The sequence below is a fragment of the Bactrocera neohumeralis genome, chromosome 4 (genome assembly GCF_024586455.1).
Source record: "Bactrocera neohumeralis isolate Rockhampton chromosome 4, APGP_CSIRO_Bneo_wtdbg2-racon-allhic-juicebox.fasta_v2, whole genome shotgun sequence".
Taxonomy (NCBI): Eukaryota; Metazoa; Arthropoda; class Insecta; order Diptera; family Tephritidae; genus Bactrocera; species Bactrocera neohumeralis.
This window is the reverse complement of record NC_065921.1, coordinates 21,788,394-21,809,983: the sequence shown is the minus strand read 5'-3', so window position 1 is coordinate 21,809,983 and position 21,590 is coordinate 21,788,394. Positions and strand designations below refer to the sequence as shown.

Below are 21,590 nucleotides of genomic sequence, written 5' to 3'. Positions count from 1 at the left end.
AACAAAAAGTTTAATTTTTGTTGAAATAAATAATTTTGTTTTATTTATTTTTTTTTGTGCGTCTCTGAAGAATTTATTGTTTTTTTATTATTAATCCATGAAATTTGTATTTTTTTGGTAAACTTGTTTAATCTTATTAATGTGAGTTAATGAAAAGAAGGAACAAAAATGTGTGAGAATCAAAAATTTATTATTTTTTAATATTATTATTTATAATGTGGTAATTCAAGGGTATAGTGTGAGTTCAAAAAATATTTTTTTTATTTCTTTACGAAAAAAGTTATGGTTTTTACGGAAATTCTATAAATTAAAGGATTTATTATTTAAGTTATTGTTTTTAAATATTATTATTTATAATGTGGAAATCAAGGGTTTTGTTGTTAAAAATACTGTATGGGTTCAAATAATAATGTTTTTTTTAATTCTTTCGAGAAAAAAATTCTGATGTTTATGGAAAAATTGTAAATTAAAGCATGTGCAAAACGAATTATTTGTGTTGAAATCAGGGTTGCAAATAATGCATTAAAAAAGAAACATTTAGTAATTTAAAAAAATGAAAAATTTAATTTAATTAATAAATATTTGAAAGGTTTTTTATGGTAATCCGGAAAATCTTAAGTAAAATAGATTTTGAATTTGCAATACCATAAACAGGACTGAAAAATAAAAAAAATTTAATCTCCATTACGCGATTGAATAAAAAGTTGTAATTCCAAAAAAAGAATTAAAAATTTAAAATTTATTTATTTTTAATCTTTAATCTCAAATATTAGATAAAAACATACAAAAAAAGGCTGAATCACAAGCAAATGATTTAAAAACAAAGTTTTGTATTCCTCGATTTTTGGAATTTTTTTTTTTTATAAAATAAAATTTTTATTTTTTTTTTAATCTCAAATACAAGAAAAATTTGTTTAATCCCAAGCAAAAAATTTAAGAAAAAATTGCTTTACAATTAACATGTTTTACATTTGCATGCCCAGAGGTTTGAGCTACAGGTCGCAGGTTGCCTCAATCTCTAGAGCACTGTTCGGCAAACTTACGCACTCAAACCATTTATATTTTGTCAGTATCTAGTGCTGAGTTTAGGATTAAAAATTAAATAAAAATGTTTTCAATTTTTCAACTAAAAATTTTAATGATAATTTTTTCTGTTTCTAAAATTAAAAAAAAAATAAAATTATCAGTAATTTTCTGGTCTTGAGATTAAAAATTAAAAATTTTAATTTTTAGTTTCATCTCCAAACCCTTGGAATCGTTTTAGGTATTAAAAACTGAAACAATTTTCCAATTCAAATTTTTAATTTTTAAAATTTTTCAGTTTCTGTTGTTAAAAAAATTTAAATTTTCAGTTATTTACTGTTTTTGAGATTGGAAATTGAAATTTTTAATTTCTGCTCCAAACGCTTGAAATTAAAACGGTATTAATAACGGAAGCAAGTCTTCAATTAAAAATTTAAATTTTAAAATTTTTTCTGTTTTGTTTTCTGTTTTTAATCAAAACACTTACAACCCATGTAGAAATTACACCTATGTATTTCTATATGTTTGTGTGATTTTCAAAGATTAAGTTTTAACAATTCTGTGGATTAACTTCTTTTACTAAATATTATAAATTTTATTAATTATTTTTTTTTTATTAAAAGGAAAGAAAAAGCTAATATAGTATGGTTTAACACGATACACTGGCATCACCGGTGATCACAACAAAAAACTACCCCCTTGCAGCCAACGTGTTAAAAGTATTTTTTCTTCTCCTCTCCAACTTCAAGAATTTGTGCTTTCTGTGTGTATTTCTAAAAAAGTATTATTTTCATTTAATATTTTACTTAAATGAAAAAATAAATAAAAACGTGATTTAATTAAAAAGTATTTTTTTATACTTATTTTTTTTTTGTAACTTTTGACTATTATTGTTGAGTAAAAGCAAATATTAGAATCATTTACAATTTACAGTAATCATTGAAAACCAGTTTTTGAAACATAAAATTTTAAGAATCACTCTATCAAAGAATATAGCAATATCTCTGTGTCCTTTTTTAAAAGTTTACATACGTTTTTTAGAAAACAATTTAAATGTTTTTAATTTTAATGCAGTGTTAATGATTATTATATATAATACCAAATATCGTAACAGATTCTAAAATTGTTTAACTTATTAAATCAAGCTATCGTCTTTGAGTGAATTTCCGATACACACGTTTCTAGCAACCTTTGCTTGCTGATGTCAACAAAAACATGAAAACAACTTCGCCAAAAATCCAAAAAACTTGTAAACTTGCCTTAATTTCATTTATTTTTCTAAAACAGCATCCGCGTTTCTCTGACTTTTTGTTGCTGTAAACCATATTTCAATAGTAATATAGACCATCCTTCAAAGTAACATTTTACTTATCATTCAAGAAAATTGATACAAGACCAACTAGTTTGACGGAAATTAAAATATCATACAACTAGCAGAGTTGAAGGTTCTTATCGTACGCTAACGAGAATTTTTCAAATATGATAAAATAGTGTTCCATATTTCTTAACATGAATATGTATTAATTAAATTTAATAAATTTGATTAAATTTTTCAAACACAAACAATAGCAATAGACAAAGATATAACTACAAAAAGTTATAAGCTCTTCTTACAAATAGTAAAATTATAGTTTTTAAATCAATTCAGAGTAGCGAGATTTAAGTCACACTTATTTTTTTAAATCAAAACTTTTATTTATTTTAATAAAGTTTATTTCTGTTTTTACTTTCAAATTATACTACATATGTATATCATTCACTCCAAACTAAGCTCATTGTGGTTGTTGAAATAGTGCGTTTCTTGACACAAAATTTGGTGGTTTTCAGAGAATTATTATTTAATTATTTACATAATTTATTATTTCTTAGTCTATGAATACTGAGGGTAAAAAGAGATGGCAAAAAATTAAAAAAAAAAAGTTTTTAATTAATAATTAAAAATCTTCCAAATTCTTTCATCGAAACATATTTATTTCCGCTCTATTTAATTCCAGTGCTTAACAATTTTACCTCAAATGTTTTCACATCCCTTTCACATTCATAAATCTTTATTTAATCTCAAAAATTTAATTGCACATGAGTTTGCTCTGAACAAACATTTATTTACAACAACTTGCATTCATGTTGCTATATATACTCTCTCCTACCTTTATTCCTTTATATGTATGTCATATGCTAAAAAGTGTTATAAATGTGCTTCCATATTCTGAAAGTGATTTATGACGACTTAATCCGCAACCATGCGTTTCTTGATAACCGTTATGCTACTAAAAGTAAAAATAATTTTTCTACTCGTAACTAAGATAAGTGAGCTTTTAGCAAAAGTGTGACGAAATATTCAATGTCATAAAAATTATTGCTTAATATTTGCTTGTAGTATATTTTTATGACAGTTCTAATTTAAGTTTGTGTGATGGACAAATTGTTTTAAAGAAAAACAAAGTGCAACAAAGCAAGTGCAATTAATAAATTGTTTAATTATGGTTGGGAAAAGCTTTATAAGATCATTAGATTTGATCCGTTTTTAATGATTTTGGAGAAGTTTTATAAAATACTTGAAATTTTTTACTGCTTAAATGGTTTCTTAAAAATCGAAATTCATTGGATAGCTTTTTACTATATAAATAGAGAGAAATCTCAAAAGAAGAGTAAGAACAAAACTGTCTGGTATTTTAATCGAAAATTATGCAGCATCTCATCTTATCTTTTCTCTTGCATTCTTTGGTTTTTAACATTATTTTTATTTTTTATCCGAATTTGTCATCCCTTAAGCTGTTTACATCATTTTTTTACAGTAATGTTATATTTTTCCCTTTTACCACTAAAAATATAAATTAAATGATTTTAGAAGTTTTTTGGCATTAACTATAAATATATGCCTCTCAGCAAGAATAGCCTATTTATTTATTATGTTCTTCCTTTATGGACTCAATAAACTTTCTGATGAATAAATTTTCTTTGAGAAATTTGTGAAATTTATTCCTTTCCGAAGAATTTTTTTTTTTTCGGTCCGGAAGTTATGCAGTCCAATGCATCAAACAATATTCTGGATTATTCTTGATTATTATCGATAAAAGATGTTGATAGCATCTGCTTTTACTCCCTATCAATCATTTCCGAATAGAGATTACTTTAATAATGCACCAAAACGAAATAATTGTTTTATTGGTTATATAAATGATACAAAATACTATTGGAAGATTTTCAAATTATATAATAGTAGCTTTATATGAAAAAATTATTTTTAAACTCATCATTATCACTGAACTCCATGGTAAGGCAGAAGAATTTTTTAATAAGAGAATTTACCCTCTTTTTTGAAAATTTAAAGAAATGCTATATTGAAGATTTTTACCCCAAACATGGTATACAAAGCTTGCCACGAAGTTTATAAATTCCAGAAGGAACCCCTTTAAAATATATGTATTTATAAATGTTCAGTGGGACGAGATCAGGCGATATGTACGTCCATGTACATCTGCGAACTAGTGCTTCGATTCTTGAGATATCGATCTGAAATTTCTTTTCCACCCAAGCAGCTACTCATTTGTCGGAACCGCCGATGACGGACGACTATAGCATGTAGTTGCCATATAAACTTATCAATCAATATCATAGACAATTTTTTGGATGGCAACATTTTCTTTTAACAAGATATCTATACCATGAATGATATGGATTACTTTTTAAGGCATGAAACACTTTTTTAATTGACAAGACAGCTTCTCACAAACGACGCATAACACTCAAGTAGTACTCCTTGCTGACAGTTTCACCGGTCGGAAGGAATTCGCTGTCAACACACCTCGATAAACGAAGAAAAATATAAACATAACCTTAAATTTTGACCTGCTTTGACGTGGTTTTTTCGGCTTCGGCTCACCTTTGCCACGATATTTGGCCGATTGATCGTCTGTTGTCTGGTTGTAAGCATAGATCCAAAACTCATCGCCAGTAATATTACGTTTCATGACATCTGGTAGTTGGATAGCATTGTTTCACAGATGTTAACGCGACGCTTTTCGGAAAAAAATTTAGTGATTTTGGGACCAATCGTGCTTTCTCTTTTCTTAGGCCAAAATGATCTTTCAAAATGGGTTTCACTGATTCTTCCGATATTCCAACGATGACAGTAATATCTCTGATGGTTAATCAGCGATTCTTAAACACTTTGGCACAAATAGAACAAAAATATTTCGAGGAATAGGTTTTCGAGCGAAAATTAAAAAGTCTTATTATTTTTTGCCCACAGTAGTATCAATTCATGCTTAAGTATCAAAATTCTATAAATCAAATACTTTACACTCCAGTGTCACATACCATTTGTAGACATCATGCGTCGCGTAGTTTCCCAGCAATAAAATAAAAAATTTGTATCTTCATTTGACGTGCGTTAAAAACGACAACTGTAAACGACAATCAGTAAATTTTTGTGTGTTTTGGTATGTTTATACAAATGTCAAAATTCACGCCTGTCAATCAAAGCAATCACTTAGTCTTTATGGGTGTTAAAACAAATATGAAAATTTGTGGTATTTTGCGCTTCAATTTGTGGTTGGATATTAGAATTCATATACAAAGAACTGTTTGTTTATTTGTATAAATAAAGTTAGTTATTGCTATCGGCAGAACGCTACTCCTTGTCTGCAAGCGCCAAGTCAAGATACTAGACTTTGTTGATTGATTTGCTTCGCAGCAATTTAACGTTCATATGCCGGAACATCAAAATGCTTTTACTAGCCCCAATAACTTTGGTGGTCTTCTTGCGTAATGAAATTTTTGCTTTCACAAATAAGTTCTTTGTGTTGTTTTGTTTTGCTGTCATTTGAAGCGCCAATGAAATGACAACTGGCATAAGTATCTAATATTTTGTGTATTTGATGAAGTGAAGAGTATGTTTATAAATATATTTAAATTTACATAAATGTTGAGTGACCAATAGCGCACGCAAATATTTTCATATAGTGCTAGAGTGCTTCAGGTCATGTATTTCTTATTATAAATATTCAGATATACATAGCTTTAGATACACACAAATATGTTTTTTATTATTAATTGCTGCATGGCCGGCTCTTCCTGCTTATTTTGAATAATTTAATTTTTTTTCTGATATCAACTCAAACTTTTTCATATATTTTTCCTATATTTACTTACATTTATTATTTATTTTTCACATGTACATAGTATATAAGTATGTTGAGGCATCAGCCGTCTAATCTAACCTAACATGTATATAATCACAATTCTTTAATTTTCCTCATCTTTTCCATTACAGACATTCCGAAAATCATTGGTGTCAGTGACATCACAGAGAATAAGAAGATATGGCGCGCTCTAATTGGCGAATTTTTGGGCACCTTCTTCTTGGTCGCCATCGGTGTTGGCAGTTGCACCGGCGGTGATGCGTACTCACCATCGGTGCCACAGATCGCTTTCTGCTTCGGTTTGGTGGTGGCCACCATGGCGCTGGTAAGTGCAAAATTACATTATTTATAACAAAATAACTAATTTCAATTAAAACAAAAAAAAGTAAAAATTAATTAATGACTAAACAAGTCTGTGCCATACTACATTTAGAAAATTTGAATTTTCTTACTAGTTTATTGTTTTCACTTTATTTTGATTAATATATTTTATTCATTTATTTTCACTTTTTTATACGAGCTCAATCTTTAACTTTCGAAATACTTAACTGAATTCCATTTTCTTTATTTTTTATAAAAATTAATTGCACCTGTGCTCGTTTGCAAGGTTAAACTCGTAATTAAAGCTAAATGATCACACTTTTCAATTGCTCATCTCCATTTAATCGCCGTAGAACAAGCTTGCAAAGTATTGGTTATTAAACCAATTTGCACATAATTGTTCGTTGGGGTAGGTTTATGCCAATCAAAGCGCAACCAGATGATATTTACACAAATGAGCCGATAAAGCAAGTCACAGATGGCTACAAAGTAAATATTTGTGTGAAAAATTTGCTTATTTTCCAAAAAAAATTCAGAATTGCTTTAAGAAAGTTCTTATATTCGAATTTGCCGAAAATTATTTGTACACAATTGAGTGGTAATATTTATTATAAAGATCAAGATAGTAAAGCTATTTTGTACCGGTGTCTGACCGAAAACTGAGATAGGAAGAACGACTTTTATATTCTACTTCGATGCCTTCTTTGTAAGAATATAAAGATTTTGTCTTCCTATCAAGCGGTTGGCATTTCTTTATATAGTTTTCCGGCCTATCTTCTGCCGGCTGTTCAAAATTCCATGATTTGGTTTGGAAAAGATTTTCAATGGAAAAAAAGAAGAATCGAAAAAGCTGATCACTCTCTATCGCTTGCTTCTCCAGCCGAGTTGATTAAATATTATACAGATATTTCAATTTAAAAAAAATTATTTAATAATTGTTTTTTCACTCGTCTGCCTAAAGGGAACTCACTTAGACAGCTTATAACGCTGTAGTACCTATAAAACTTATCATACAAACCCTCTTAAATCAACAAACCGCTTTGAGGCAATCACAAGTTTATTATGGCGGTCAAGGTCAGTTTTGGCAATGCCTCCTGTTTCGCCGAAGGTACGACTGGCGCGATGTCTCAACCTCAGTCTTGCAAAGGCAATTTAACAATTAACGTCCAACTAAATTAAGTAAGACTAAGCATGAATGCCTATTAAACAATCTCCAATAAGAGCTCTGATGATTTCGAAAAGTTGAACTTTGCTAAGGGCAAGCCGCTCAGTCGATTTTCTTCGTTCTACTCGAGGGCAGAGTACCTACTTAGCGCATAAGAGGTCCAATTGAGATCCAACTCGTTCCCATTCCAATGTAAGCGGTAGCACATCGGCTTTGCAGTTTCCAGGGATTCCACTATGACCAGTCACCCAAACGAATTAGTTATGTCTAGTTAGAAAATACATTCCTTAATTAACTTTGAGCGCACAGTTCGCGAGTTCATGCCGCCCTTTTGACTGCCTTCGCTTGCTTTGTTGAGCTGTTACTTTGCGATTTCTCGGTGCTTCTTCTGGTATGTCTCAAAGCAAGAGGTGTTTGTTAGTATATTCAGTTGAGATTTTTTTTATCAAAAGAGGATCTCTCATCCGAGTGTGTTTTCTTCTTTTCATTGGGGGTGTTTTTTTCGTGGCGAGTCCCAAACCCAGAGCACGGGAGGGGTGTTTCGCCTTCTCACTTTAGCTCGCCTTTAAACAGATGATCAGAAGTCGTGAGCTGCTTGAGCTGAGTCGTGAGAATCGTCTCTGGCCACTCCCAAATGCATGGCGCTCAGAGAACTTTCATTTTAGGTTAGATAGCTGAATTTCCAAGATGGCAAGATCTCATTTAATCAAAACATTTGTATACATTTCTTTGTGAACCCTGATGAAAAAACTCCGTTACTCTACCTTGATGTTTAAAAGCATAAGATCCAAGGTATTGTAGTCTTGATCTGTTCTGGGCGGAACATTCAAGAAGAAAATGTTGAGATTGATGAGTGTCAGTATACATATATAGCTTCTATGTTAAGGCCTCACAGCTACATTTACCGACTTATACTAACTTTATAAAAGATTTTCTTCAGTCCGCTGTCTGATCATTATATTTCTTCACAAAATATCTCTGCAGATCCTTTTTAGTTTTTTTAGGGGTTACAAAATTCTTAAAAGATTCTCTTCCTTTTCGAAAAAATTCCAAACTAATAATCTAAAATCTTTAGACATATTGTAAAGCCTTTTTCAGCATTAGTATTGTCAAATTACACATATTTGGTCAAAAATATTTTTTACTGTAATTCTCAGTACAGCTGACCACTGTGCACCGACGTTTTAACACACTTTTAATAAACTAGTAATGAACTCATATTTAGGCCTAAGCCACATATTTCTAAGACATTGGCATTTACTTTTCAGAGTTGTCAAACCAGCTAGGCATAGAAGCAAAAATTAAGACAAACAATTAACTGCGATTGAAATAATAAAACTCGGGGCATAAAAATGTTTTTTTTTTGCTTTAGTTTTGTAAAAAAGAATAATAGTATGTATGTATGTTGCTAGTGCAGCAAACAGCAAATACAAATGAAAAGTAGCCAGCAAATTGTAACGCTGACAAAACCACATTTTCTGTATTTTCTGTGAATGGGAGCGTGCGGCGGCTGCGCTTGCGTGACAGCGCACGCTAAACGCACGGTATTAAAGCGAGTATCTGCTGGTAAATCGTTCAACTGATTTGTCAACAAACGCCAACTGAAGCGCTTGCAACGCTTAATTACGCGCGCACACACACACACACATACTTAGATGTATGTTTGTATATATATATTTGAGTAAATGTGCGACTATTTACACACGCACGTACTTAAGCAATGACAAGTGCAACGCGCCTGCGTGCAACGAAGTTCTAGATTGAGGTAAAGCGCCGCGAAGTGGATGCAAGCGGTGTCTCGCAGAGGGCGCGGCGGTGCAAATGGCAGGCATTTGCCGTAATTAGCTTTAATCAACGCTCGCTTAGGCGCTCGTTAGCCATGCATGTGTGTGTTTTTTGTATGCGAGTGTATAACTGAATTATGTTATGTTGTTGTTGAATTACTTCTTTTTTCAATTGCATTCAATTTTGTGCTATTTGTTGTTGCGCGATGCCACTGGGTTGGCTATTGCGCATAGTTCACTGCACGCCACTGTAGCATTGAACATGTTGCAGCATTGCAAATGTCAGCGCATTAATGCCACTTGACGCAGAGTGATCGCCTGAAGTATTCTCGCACATTTCTATCCTGCGGTTATCATCCATCAGTTAATTGTTGGTATGCCAACTAATATTTAGTCGAAAAATTTATGTTTCTTTCCAAATGGTCCAAACAATAGCCCGTCCTCCGCTGAAATTTATGTTTTTCATATGAAAAATAGCATATTAATCAAAATAATAATTAAATTAATAATTTATGAAATTTTGCGAAATTTACCTCAAATTTTTGTTGTTAAAATATTTGAGAAAAAATAGTAAAAATAGTTGCATTTATGTAATTGCATGTTCTTTGGATTTGCATGGAACAATCGTTGGGCTTTTTATATAAGCATACATAGGCGTATATACGCGGTTGTCTGTATTTTAAGGTGATTCTTAAGTAAATGTTCATTTCAGAAGTATATTCCATATATCGTATAAATAAAATACTGGCAATAAATTCTGAATATTTGGGATTAATTAAACTTTTCCATTGGAGTTGTTTTTCAAGCGTCTTATGCAGATAATCCTGTTGGTCTCACTGACTATAAATTTTTCTGCAAATGAGCCTTATTACACCAATATCACATAGAATATTGTTAGCGACTGAGATACCAGCTTTGTTTGTTAAGCCTCACAAAAAGTGGAAAAAGTAAGTCAAATAATCTAAACAAGGCACCCAATTAACTTAAGGTTTGGTAATAAACCTCGGTCACCAAAAGTTGAAACTAATAACGTGATATATTCACGTATGACTTCTTTTACCATCCGATTGAAATCATTTAGTCCTTGCTCAATTGATACTGATTTTTTTATACTCTCGCAACAAAGTTGCTAAGGAGAGTATTATAGTTTTGTTCACATAACGGTTGTTTGTAAGTCCTAAACCTAAAAGAGTCAGATATAGGGTTATATATACCAAAGTGATCAGGGTGACGAGTAGAGTCGAAATCCGGATGTCTGTCTGTCCGTCTGTCCGTCCGTCCGTGCAAGCTGTAACTTGAGCAAAAATTGAGATATCATGATGAAACTTGGTACACGTATTTCTTGGCTCCATGAGAAGGTTAAGTTCGAAGATGGGCAAAATCGGCCCACTGCCACGCCCACAAAATGGCGGAAACCGAAAACCTATAAAGTGTCATAACTAAGCCATAAATAAAGATATTAAAGTGAAATTTGGCACAAAGGATCGCATTAGGGAGGGGCATATTGGACGTAATTTTTTGGAAAAGTGGGCGTGTCCCCGCCCCCTACTAAGTTTTTTGTACATATCTCGGAAACTACTATAGCTATGTCAACCAAACTCTATAAAGTCGTTTCCTTCAGGCATTTCCATATACAGTTCAAAAATAGAAGAAATCGGATAATAACCACGCCCACCTCCCATACATATGTAGGTTATGTTGAAAATCACTAAAAGTGTGTTAACCGACTAACAAAAAACGTCAGAAACACTAAATTTTACGGAAGAAATTGCAGAAGGAAGTTGCATCCAGGCCTTTTTTAAAAATTGAAAGTGGGCGTAGCCTCGCCCACTTATGGACCAAAAACCATATCTCAGGAACTACTCAACCGATTTCAACGAAATTCGGTATATAATATTTTCTTAACACCCTGATGACATGTACGAAATATGGGTTAAATCGGTTCACAACCACGCCTTCTTCTAATATAACGCTATTTTGAATTCCATCTGATGCCTTCTCTGTATAATATATAGTACATTAGGAACCAATGATGATAGCGGAATAAAATTTTACACAAATACGGTATTTGAAAAATATGTAAATGACGGATAATGAAATCTCGATTATCACTTTATCATGCGAGAGTACAAAATGTTCGGTGACACCCGAACTTAGCCCTTCCTTACTTGTTTTTTGTTTGTTTTGGAAATCGTTTGACTTTAAAGCTCACCATTGATAGAAGCGATGGATCGAACTCTTTTCAAAGAAATTACTTATCAATAATGCCTACGGAATGCAAAATAAACCAGGCTATAACTTTTCTCAATCTTAAAGAGATCTCATAAAAATTAGACCTAACATCAGGAAATCTTCTTTGTAAAAAATTAAGTTATTTTGGTACGACTTTGACAATGACATGCTTCGTGCCCAAACCATTAATAAAAATATATTAATTCGATCCACAATAGATGATTAGGTCCTTTGCTATGTCTCTAATGCCAACACGACATTTTTCAAGCACTGTTAATTTAACATATTATCGTCATTAATATGAGGCCGACCCTTATAAGGCAAGTTTCTGATGACATCGCGAACTTCATTGAATGCTTTGTGCCTCTCAAATACTGATGGTCGTGATAAAGTAGGTTCCCCAAAACACCACAGCAACATTTTCAATTGCTTCGTTGCCACTATTGGAAACACAAAATTTTAAGAAAACTCTCAATCTTTTGACGCTAGACAAACTTTTTCGCTGCCAAGCATTATACACCAAATGACCAATGGGGATCACACTTCACACGAATTTAATAATCATTTTCTTTAAATTCGATTTGCGGCCGCAGTTTGAATAGACCAGCCCGGATCAAATCTGATCGGATACAGAATATAATAGTTTTGTTCATCTAACAGTTGTACGTATCTTCTATAAGTAGTTGAGATAGATATAAGGTTATTTATACAGAAACTATCAGGATGACGAGAAAAGTTGAAATCCGAGTGACTGTCTATCTGTCCGTCCGTCCGTTCAAGATATAACTTGAGTAAAAATTAAGATATCATGATGAAATTGGAATTGGCGTGGCCCCGTCATCTATTAAGTTTAATGTACATATCTTTTGAACCGCTACACATCTGAGTTATCTCTATGAAATGAGAGAGCGTATTTTACTGATAACAGTAAACTTCACCTCACCCTCATAAAACAAATTTATAAAAAAATAATGAACATAACATTTTATTAGTATGTGGCATATTCATTGACAAAACAATAAAATAAAATCATCTACCCGACTACTCCCAATTCCCATATAATACATATGGATAATGATTATCGTCTTTCTAAGAAACCTTTTGTCGAATATGTCGGTCAGGTATGAGTTTTATATATTATACTTCCATAACTCGAAGTTATCCGTAACTCAAACTCTTAAATTGACAATACTATAGATTTATGATTATTCGAGTTAGGGAAGTTCAACTGTATATATAATTGCTTGGATTTGTATCCTCTGGTTGACGATTTGCACTTTAAGGTATTTCGTGCTAGTTTCAATAGTATAAAATGTTCGGCTGCAACCGTATTAGGCCTTCTAAAATTTCAAAAACCTCACAGCTTGCATAAAACTTAATGGAGCGCGTGTTGAAAACTAGTATTTTCAGAATATAGACTCACCAACCTTCGTAATATCAGTGCTTGGGTATTAATAGTAATTAATTTTTTTAAGTACCCTTAAACTAATCTAAATTTATGGAGACTACAAAAATCATTAATGAAATGTTTAAGAACCACCCTAATCTAAATAGATACCCCCATATATTCATGCAAATATACGCCCAGCTCAACCTTAGCATTGTAAAAGTTATATGCATACATTGTTGTTGTTGCCTAGCAAGCACTGTCAATAATAAGTTTAACTTATCAACCAACCCAGCTTTCCATCACTCAGCTGAACTCGACAAGCCCATTGTTCTGTTTTGTTGCACTTTTTGCGCATTTTCTCATGTTGATTTATGTAATATCATTTACCGTTCAATTTATGCGCACACAATGTGAGTGCATATGAGTGCACATATACAAGCATATAAACACACAACACACATGCATACATACATATGTACCTAAGTACATGCAAACAGGTGTTTTACTTGAATTGTTTTATTTTTGTTGTTGTTTTTGTTTTTGCTGTCATTGCTGGTTTTTGTTGTTGTCAGCATTACTATTATTTGCAGTGTGGGCCAGCCAATTTAATTGCTAATCACAAGTATTGCACGCGAATTTATGAAGCAATAAATACCACAACAACAACTACAGCAACCACAACCACTTAACCGTCACAGTAGGCGTTCAATTATTGTTAACATGATTATAATGAATTTATGCGATATATGTACATATCTGCCATTGACTACCAGAGATAACAATGAGTGCGATATCGCTTTGATATTGACAGAGCCAATTGTTATAATATTTACCTGAGCGTATTTGCACAAATGTTTGGGGAGCCCATGTGATATTGTGCATACGTAGGCAGCAATGCAACGTCAGACCACAAAACGCTTTGAAACGCCGAAATGTGTCGAGAGAAAGATAATTTTATTTTTATTTTTTTGTTTCGTTTTTTCACCTTGTCCTTGGTCCAAATGAGCTTGTGTTTTCTTGATTAATTGTTGAAGTCGCTATTTGCTATTCTTGGTTTGAAATTATCTTTATTTTGTTTATTTATCTCCTTATCGTTGGTTGTTTCTCGATTAATGCAGTGCTGTATAATGAAATTAGGCGCCATAATGACACAGGTTTAATGAAATTAGGCGTTAAAATATCCAGACCATTTTCTATTTATATTTTCGGTGCACATACAAACAATAAAGGATATAACTTATTGACGTCATTTAGATAAAAACAATAATTTTTGCAAAGAATTCTCTGATAGTTAAAATATCTTAAGAACGGATACCCTTTACTGAGGACATTATCAATTATTATTGCTTTTGGATAATGAACGAAGATAAAAACACGATGCTACGATTTCTCAAGTAAGATTTCCGTATGTTTAATAAGAAAAGCGAAATCTCACCCATAATCTTGTTACACCGTTAATTATTATAACTCTCCAAAATTTGTAGTATACCATATATGTTTTTTTGGTTCCAAGTATGCTGCTGCCGCTGTAGAAAGGCATCAAGCACGACTCATATTGCCCGCTAAAGATACTCCTCTTTCTGGAACACGCCCTGTTAGCATTATCTAACTTTACTTTAACCCTTAACTCCGGCTGATTTAGCTTGTATTTTGGCCTGCAGGACCGCCGTTAGGCTTTACTTCGAAGGACCAAGCTGGGTAAGAATGCCTCTTCACAAACTCCTTGCGGGATTATTCTGCTGGTCTTAATCTTCTTCGCTGCCGTTCTCTTATCCTGAGTTCTTAGATCACTATTGCGGCTCATTTTCGCCTATAGCAGCGTAGATTGCATGTCACATATAATGTTGTCAGGCATCATCCTTTGGTTTATTATCCGTTCGATTTTAGTTCTCTCCACAATATATATCGAGCAATAGAAAAAGAAATGCTCGGCGTTTTCATCAACACCGCTGCAGAATGAACATTTTGTGTCGTCATCGAGGCTAAATCTGTGGAGGTGCTCCCTGAAACAGCCATGGCTTATCAAAAATTGCGTCATATAAAAGTCTTAAATCCGGCGGTATAGGACTACAAGGTATGTTCCAAAGTAAACAGGACTTTTTGAACCTTTTATATATTGACTGGAGCGTTAGAATCTGCTATCTTCATCGATTGTCCAGTGAGAATTTCATGACATTTCACTGATTGGAAGTGAAGTTATTGAGTTTTAAGTGTCAGTATGTTTGTGTTATCGGTGCGAAAATAAGCTTCGAACAAAGAGCCAACATTAAATTTTGTTTTAAAATTGGTAAAACTTTTACCGAAACGTTTGAATTGACGAAACAAGTTTATGGCGATGATTGCCTATCCCGTAGCAGAGTGCACGAGTGGTTTCAACGTTTTCGAAATGATCGTGGGAGGCATAAATGACGATCAACATGTGGGCCAATCAAAATCCGTGATCACCGGAAATTCCATCGAAACTGTGCGTGAATTCATCAAAAATCAGCCGAAATCATCATTGAAATTCATAGAAATGGAATTGAACATCTCCAAAACATCGATTTATCGCATTTTGAACGAACATTTCGGCTTACGAAAGGTGTGTGCACGGTTTGTTCCGCACAAATTGACTGACGACCAAAAATTGCTCAGAATCCAACATTCGAAGGACATCATTAAAGAGGTCAAAAAGACATTTTAATCATTAACCACTTTCTAGCACCATATACATATGTGTATTGCATTGTATGGTAAATCTTTTACTCCCGATTTTATATAAGCTAAATAAATATCCTCAAATTCAAAATATTAGAAGTGGAAATAAGGACCAATTTCAATGATATACGCTTCAAAGCTTTCAAGTATAGAATATTGATATTTACATTATCTATAACATGTTAAACAAATCCATAAAATGTAGGCGTTGTTGAGACTACACTGTAAATAATGTGTGATAAGCCAGTAACCAAACACGTCAGAGTAATTAAATTTTGCCACCGAGATGGCATGAGAGAGCTTTATATGTCCGAGGTCAAAATTGGACGAATTCATATCTGAGTTATCTAAATGAAAATGAAAGAGTCTGTTTAACTCATAACAGTGTACCTTTGTGCCTAAAATGGATAAAACTGGGCGAAAACTTAACCTAGCCCCCATACAACTAAACTAAGGTTTTTCGATCATCCGACCGACTTTATTTCATATTAATTGGTGATTGCATGTGAGGTATTTCAATGAAATCCTTAGAACATTTTTATTAGTCTGTGGCATGTTCATTGCATGTAGTATTGGCAAAAAATAGATAAAATCGAGTCAATACCACCCCCAACTCAAATATACTCCTTAAAATAATTTTCGTTATTCGAACAAGTTTTATGCGGTATAAGTCGGTCAATGAGTATAATTAATGTATATATATATAATTGCTTCAAAATAAGTTCTCGAGTTTACCAGAGCAATGTTAAAATTAATACAAACAGCCCGTCTCTTTCTCTGTCCCCAATATACCCCCTAAAATGATTTTCGTCTTTCCACCTGTATTTAAACCGTTCAGGTTGGTCAAAATACGTGATATTTTAATGAAAACAAATGAACAAGTTTTCTTAAAAATTATTCGATTTAGCGCTGATTTAGAATGAAATTAGTCTAGATCTTGGCCTAAGCCTCATATTCCTTATATAATCCGTATCTCTGGTTGACTTTAAGTCAATCAGGCGAAATTTGTATACTTTATTAGCCTTTATCATATTAGTAACAGTAATGGCAACAGGATATTGAGCGACAGAAGCTCACTAAACCTCTCACGACTCTCACCTGGCAAAAGTTCTTGCGAACGCGGAAGTATTGCTACTGGCCATGTTATTATTGAACACATAACGATATTTTATTTTTAAAGCCTTAAGAACCGCATTTTGATTACCCGAAAGCTAGTATATACTGATATTGCGTAACAAAATTAAATGCTTGGTTATAAGCGTAACTTGTTGATAATTTTGAAATAGTATTTCTTAGTATTCGTACTAGCAATCATTAAACTTGATTTATTGTGTTTCAAGCAGCGATAATATCTTTTTCTTTTTCTTCAATTTGATGAGCTGACATTAAAAATTTTAACGATATGACGAATGCAATTAAAGGCCATACATAATGTGATTAACTAATGTTTTAATAACAAAAACAATAATAAAATTTAAAGCGTGTAACACATCAAAATAAGTAGTTATTTACTACAGCAATTAAATTGCCCGAGAGACTCTTTCAATAATATTAATTTGGTATGGTAAATAGTTTCGATACCGCTGGCTTTTATTATTCTACTAACTGTTTATTTTAATAACTGTTTACAGAAAAAGTTGTTTATGAAACTGCATTGAAGACCTTGAAAATACCGATATATGCAAACCTTCATAAGTAAACATAGATAAATTGCTAGTAAGAGGAAAATTTCTTGAGGGGATAAAAAAAGTACGAATAACTGATGGAAATTGATTGATATTATAGTATATATTTAGCAATATTGGTTGATTTTTGTTGAATTGGAGTATTCTGAAGTGGACATTTATTTTAATCCAGGTATGTGGGCTTTATTTTACCCTTATCTTCTCGAACAGAATTTTCTTTTCTAAATAGTTGGTAGGAGCTGCTTTATCACCACAAGCCATTTATAAGTCATCACATCTACTACCTCATAAAATGTAGACTAATCAAATCAAATTCCAACAGATTAGAAAGTCAACAGACAGGTTCATTTCTTTGCATGATTCGATCTCTTTAAATTTGTTACTTTGTCTTATATGGCTTGTTGTAACATCCAGTTGTAATCCTGTTAAGATTCATTCGATTAATATTGACGTGGTGTGTTCTTTGACTGTAGACATCATATATATCATATAACATATATATAAAACAGTCACATCATAGCAGTCACTCGGAGAGTCTTTTCAGTTTTGAAAATCGTAATCATTAACCAATAAAACTTTGACAAAATTTTTATGTTTAAAGGCAGCCTGTAGAATATTTTCAGGAGTTTCCATACCACACCCCAAAATTATTTATACTTGGCAAGTTCTCTGTAAGTTTGCCAAACAGAACTCTTAAGCGTTGTTCCAGCAAGTTTTTGCAAATGACAAATGCTTGTGTTAACAGTAAAAGCTCTTTTGACAGCTATCCCTCTAGGATATAATATATATTTTTTTTTTATTTAAACAATATGTTTGTCTCCGATTCATTTAGAATGGTAATTTTTATAGAATATTGATAGTTTGGCTTAAAAAATGTCTTAAAAATGCTCCCTGCACGCCAGCTATCGGTTAAGTAACCGGTTAATTACCCGACAGCGCTACCAAAAATTTCTATGCAAGTTTCTATGAGTTTCTTGAAGCCCAGCTCACAATTATAACCGAAGCTGCTTTGTACGTTAGGTCTATCCCTTTCTTACACAAAGACCTTTTGAGTTGCATAGTGTGTATGTGTTCATTTCCGCGGCAACTCTTTCAATGCATTGGAGTTTCGATAGCCATGACGTGCTGGGTACTGAAAGCAGATATCGAGTACATGTATCAACATTGACGTCTGTTTTGACAACTGTGCCTCTAACAGTTATTACAAGGATACCTTTAGAATTAATATTTGTATGCTGGTTAGGTGAATAAAAAACGTATTTGAATCGTTGCTTTCTACTGCTTTATTTCAACTACTTATCAGTAAAAATATTCGTAAATGAAAATTTACTTCAAAGTCTCATCAATCCATTCGTTATAAATGTTCGTGATAGCTTTTGCGTATCGCTCATAAAAATACGGAAAACTCATATTTGCCATATATTGCCAATTTATGCACAATATGGCAACACTTACAGCACTTGCAAATAAATTGTGAATTGAAAAGCCGTCATAGTTTTGCTGATTGATGAATGGCTTATAAATAAATGGGCTCAGCCTACCCGTAACCGCTGAAAAATGCTGCAAGGCATACAAATGATGAATTTGACATACATACACACGTAAATAATTGCAATATCATATATGTATATATATATATATTTATCATAGAAAAACGTTTGACAGGGAAATTTCATTTGACTTATTAGTATTCCAGCTGCTAGTTTTACACATTTCTGATTTATCTGGCGATTTTCATGCCATAGATAACATAAAACTGTCTCGTTGCACTATCAGGAAGCAAACTTTGCAACTATAAAAACGATACTAATTTACATAAATATGTCATTTCTTGAAAGCGCCACACAGCGTTGCAAATGCTTCAAATAACAAGGGTTTTATAAATAGCAGTAAGTTGTTTATTGCAAAGCAATTTCGCAGACATTTGCAATTCAGCGCACCCACGCATCGCTGGACTTATGCCAAGACAACAGCGCATTCTCTCACTCGCCATAATATTTACAACAAGTGTCGTTTGGTACGTGCCCAGAATTTAATAGACTAATGCCAAGCTAACTAGCTTTAATTCTATTTAATTAGATGGCTTAGTCCAGTTATGCATATATTAATGGAATCATGTAATAATCAAGAAAACCACCTTCTAATAATGCAGTCCAAACAAAGCGCGATTTTACGCAACTCTTTGGAATTTTAATCTGTCTTTAAACCTATAATTGGTGTAATTATAATGGTATTAGGTTCTATATTCAGCAACGCTATACCAGACAGAAAATTAACATTTTAAGCAATTCCAATAGAAATTGCTTTAATTAATTTGTCGATTATCTAATTCAATCGATTATCTTTGCCATTCTTTTAGTGTGAAATATAAACCGTAAAAAGAATCAATTAAGCACAAGAACCATTGATGATACTAACTACTACTTGGTAGTTTAATACATTCTTTATGAAGTTAGAAAAATATGGGCTATTTTCGTGTCATAATTTAGTAACTTTTTTGTCAATTTTTTCACCGTTTTATTTGAGGCGACATTTGAGCGTAAAATTGTCTTGCCAACTTTTCTGCACGCTTTGAATAAGTACAGAATAGTATCTCAGATGCCTTTACGGTGTTTGTCCATTACTATAGTCTTTTTATTATGTATAATGGTCATTACGTCAAAGTCAATGTCAGTTCGCGTCAGTTCAGTGCAAAGAGTTGTTATTTATTTTAGAAGCAATTTTTACTTTCCGACCCAAACTCAAAAACAAAATTAAGCTTAATTTTAACCGATATTTAATCATTAATGATCATTATTTCATTTTAATGCTTAATTTCAATCATTTTATCTATGGAACAAGTTATTGAAGAAATGATTTTGTCATTTTCGCATCACTAAATTTGACATAAAAACCCATTCAAAAATGTTCAGAAAACACTTTTTGAATCAAATTATTAGATAAGCTAATGTAGAGTTCACAGATTGAATATTTTTTCTCTAGACAGCAAGTAATGGAACTTGTGGTATTGTCAATTTACCGTCATTAAATTTGACATAATAAAATCAACTAAAGACTAATGTTTTATAATCTGCTTATAATAAATATCGTAATTAGAATTTTTAATATTATAACCGTACATATGATAATTAGAATGGGACCGACATTTCACTGCTGAACCATTTGAATAAATTTGACACGAAATGACAATAGAACTACATTTACACGTATTTTAATTCAATCCTTTGTTATCGCCTTCCAAATTTAATTTTAATCCTATTTTCCACACAGTTGTTATAAATCTCTGCTGGGAAGGCTTTCAGTGTCTTCAGCATTTTTTTTTTTTGTTTTTGTTTTTCGGAGCACCGTTTGCTTGTTTGTTGGACAGTATCGGCGTCATAATTATAAAACCATATTTCTTCCTCAGTAATGATGCATTTTCTAAATGTAAGGTCCTAAGCTATGATGTTCGGATCATTTAATACTTATTTTATAGGGCCTTCGACATCTCCTACATCTCCTTGTTACAAACTTCGTGGTACTGTTCAGGATGTTTAATTCTGTTACTATCTCTGTTCATATATATAGATTTTTGCACCCTCAACAGAACCATGAAGTTTATAAAACCTAGAAGAAAACTTCGGAGACCCTATAAAATATGTATTAATTGGTAGGAATGACGAGTTGAGCCGAGTTAGCCATTTCCGACTGTCTGTCTATACTCGAACTAGTCCCTCAGTTTCTGAAATATTAATCTAAAATTTTATACACACCCTTTTCTCCTTAAGCAGCTGCTCATTTGTCGGAATCGGCATTATCTGATCGCTATAGCATATAGCTGTCATACAAACTGAACGATCGGTATCAAGTGCTTGAGAGATATCTTCACATAATTTCGCATGGATCATTGTCTAAGGCATGGCATTCTCCAAATAATTGATCATATAGCTGTCAAACCGATCAAAATCATATTTTTGTAAGGAATATTTTGTATATGTAAAGTGTATTACATCTTCAATACAAACGAAGTTAGCGTCTTTTCTTGTTGATCATAACTAAGGCTCTGCTCATTAGGGAAAAAATAAATAATACAAGTAATACTTGTAAAGCTTATAACTTTCCATTGATTTTAAATGCATTTTTCTTCCAATTTTCAAAAGAGTATAGGCT

At 32.4% G+C, this 21,590-nt stretch overlaps 1 protein-coding gene across 3 annotated transcripts in view; it reads left to right on the top strand.

Annotated features, from left to right (window-relative positions):
- The window catches only part of LOC126756467 (aquaporin), an 86,911-nt gene that overhangs the window by 51,243 nt on the left and 14,078 nt on the right, over nt 1–21,590 (top strand). For all 3 annotated transcript variants that reach the window (XM_050469537.1, XM_050469538.1, XM_050469536.1), the window contains one exon: nt 6,299–6,492. In XM_050469537.1, the coding sequence (XP_050325494.1) occupies nt 6,299–6,492 (194 nt within the window). The remainder of the gene's footprint in view (nt 1–6,298; nt 6,493–21,590) is intronic.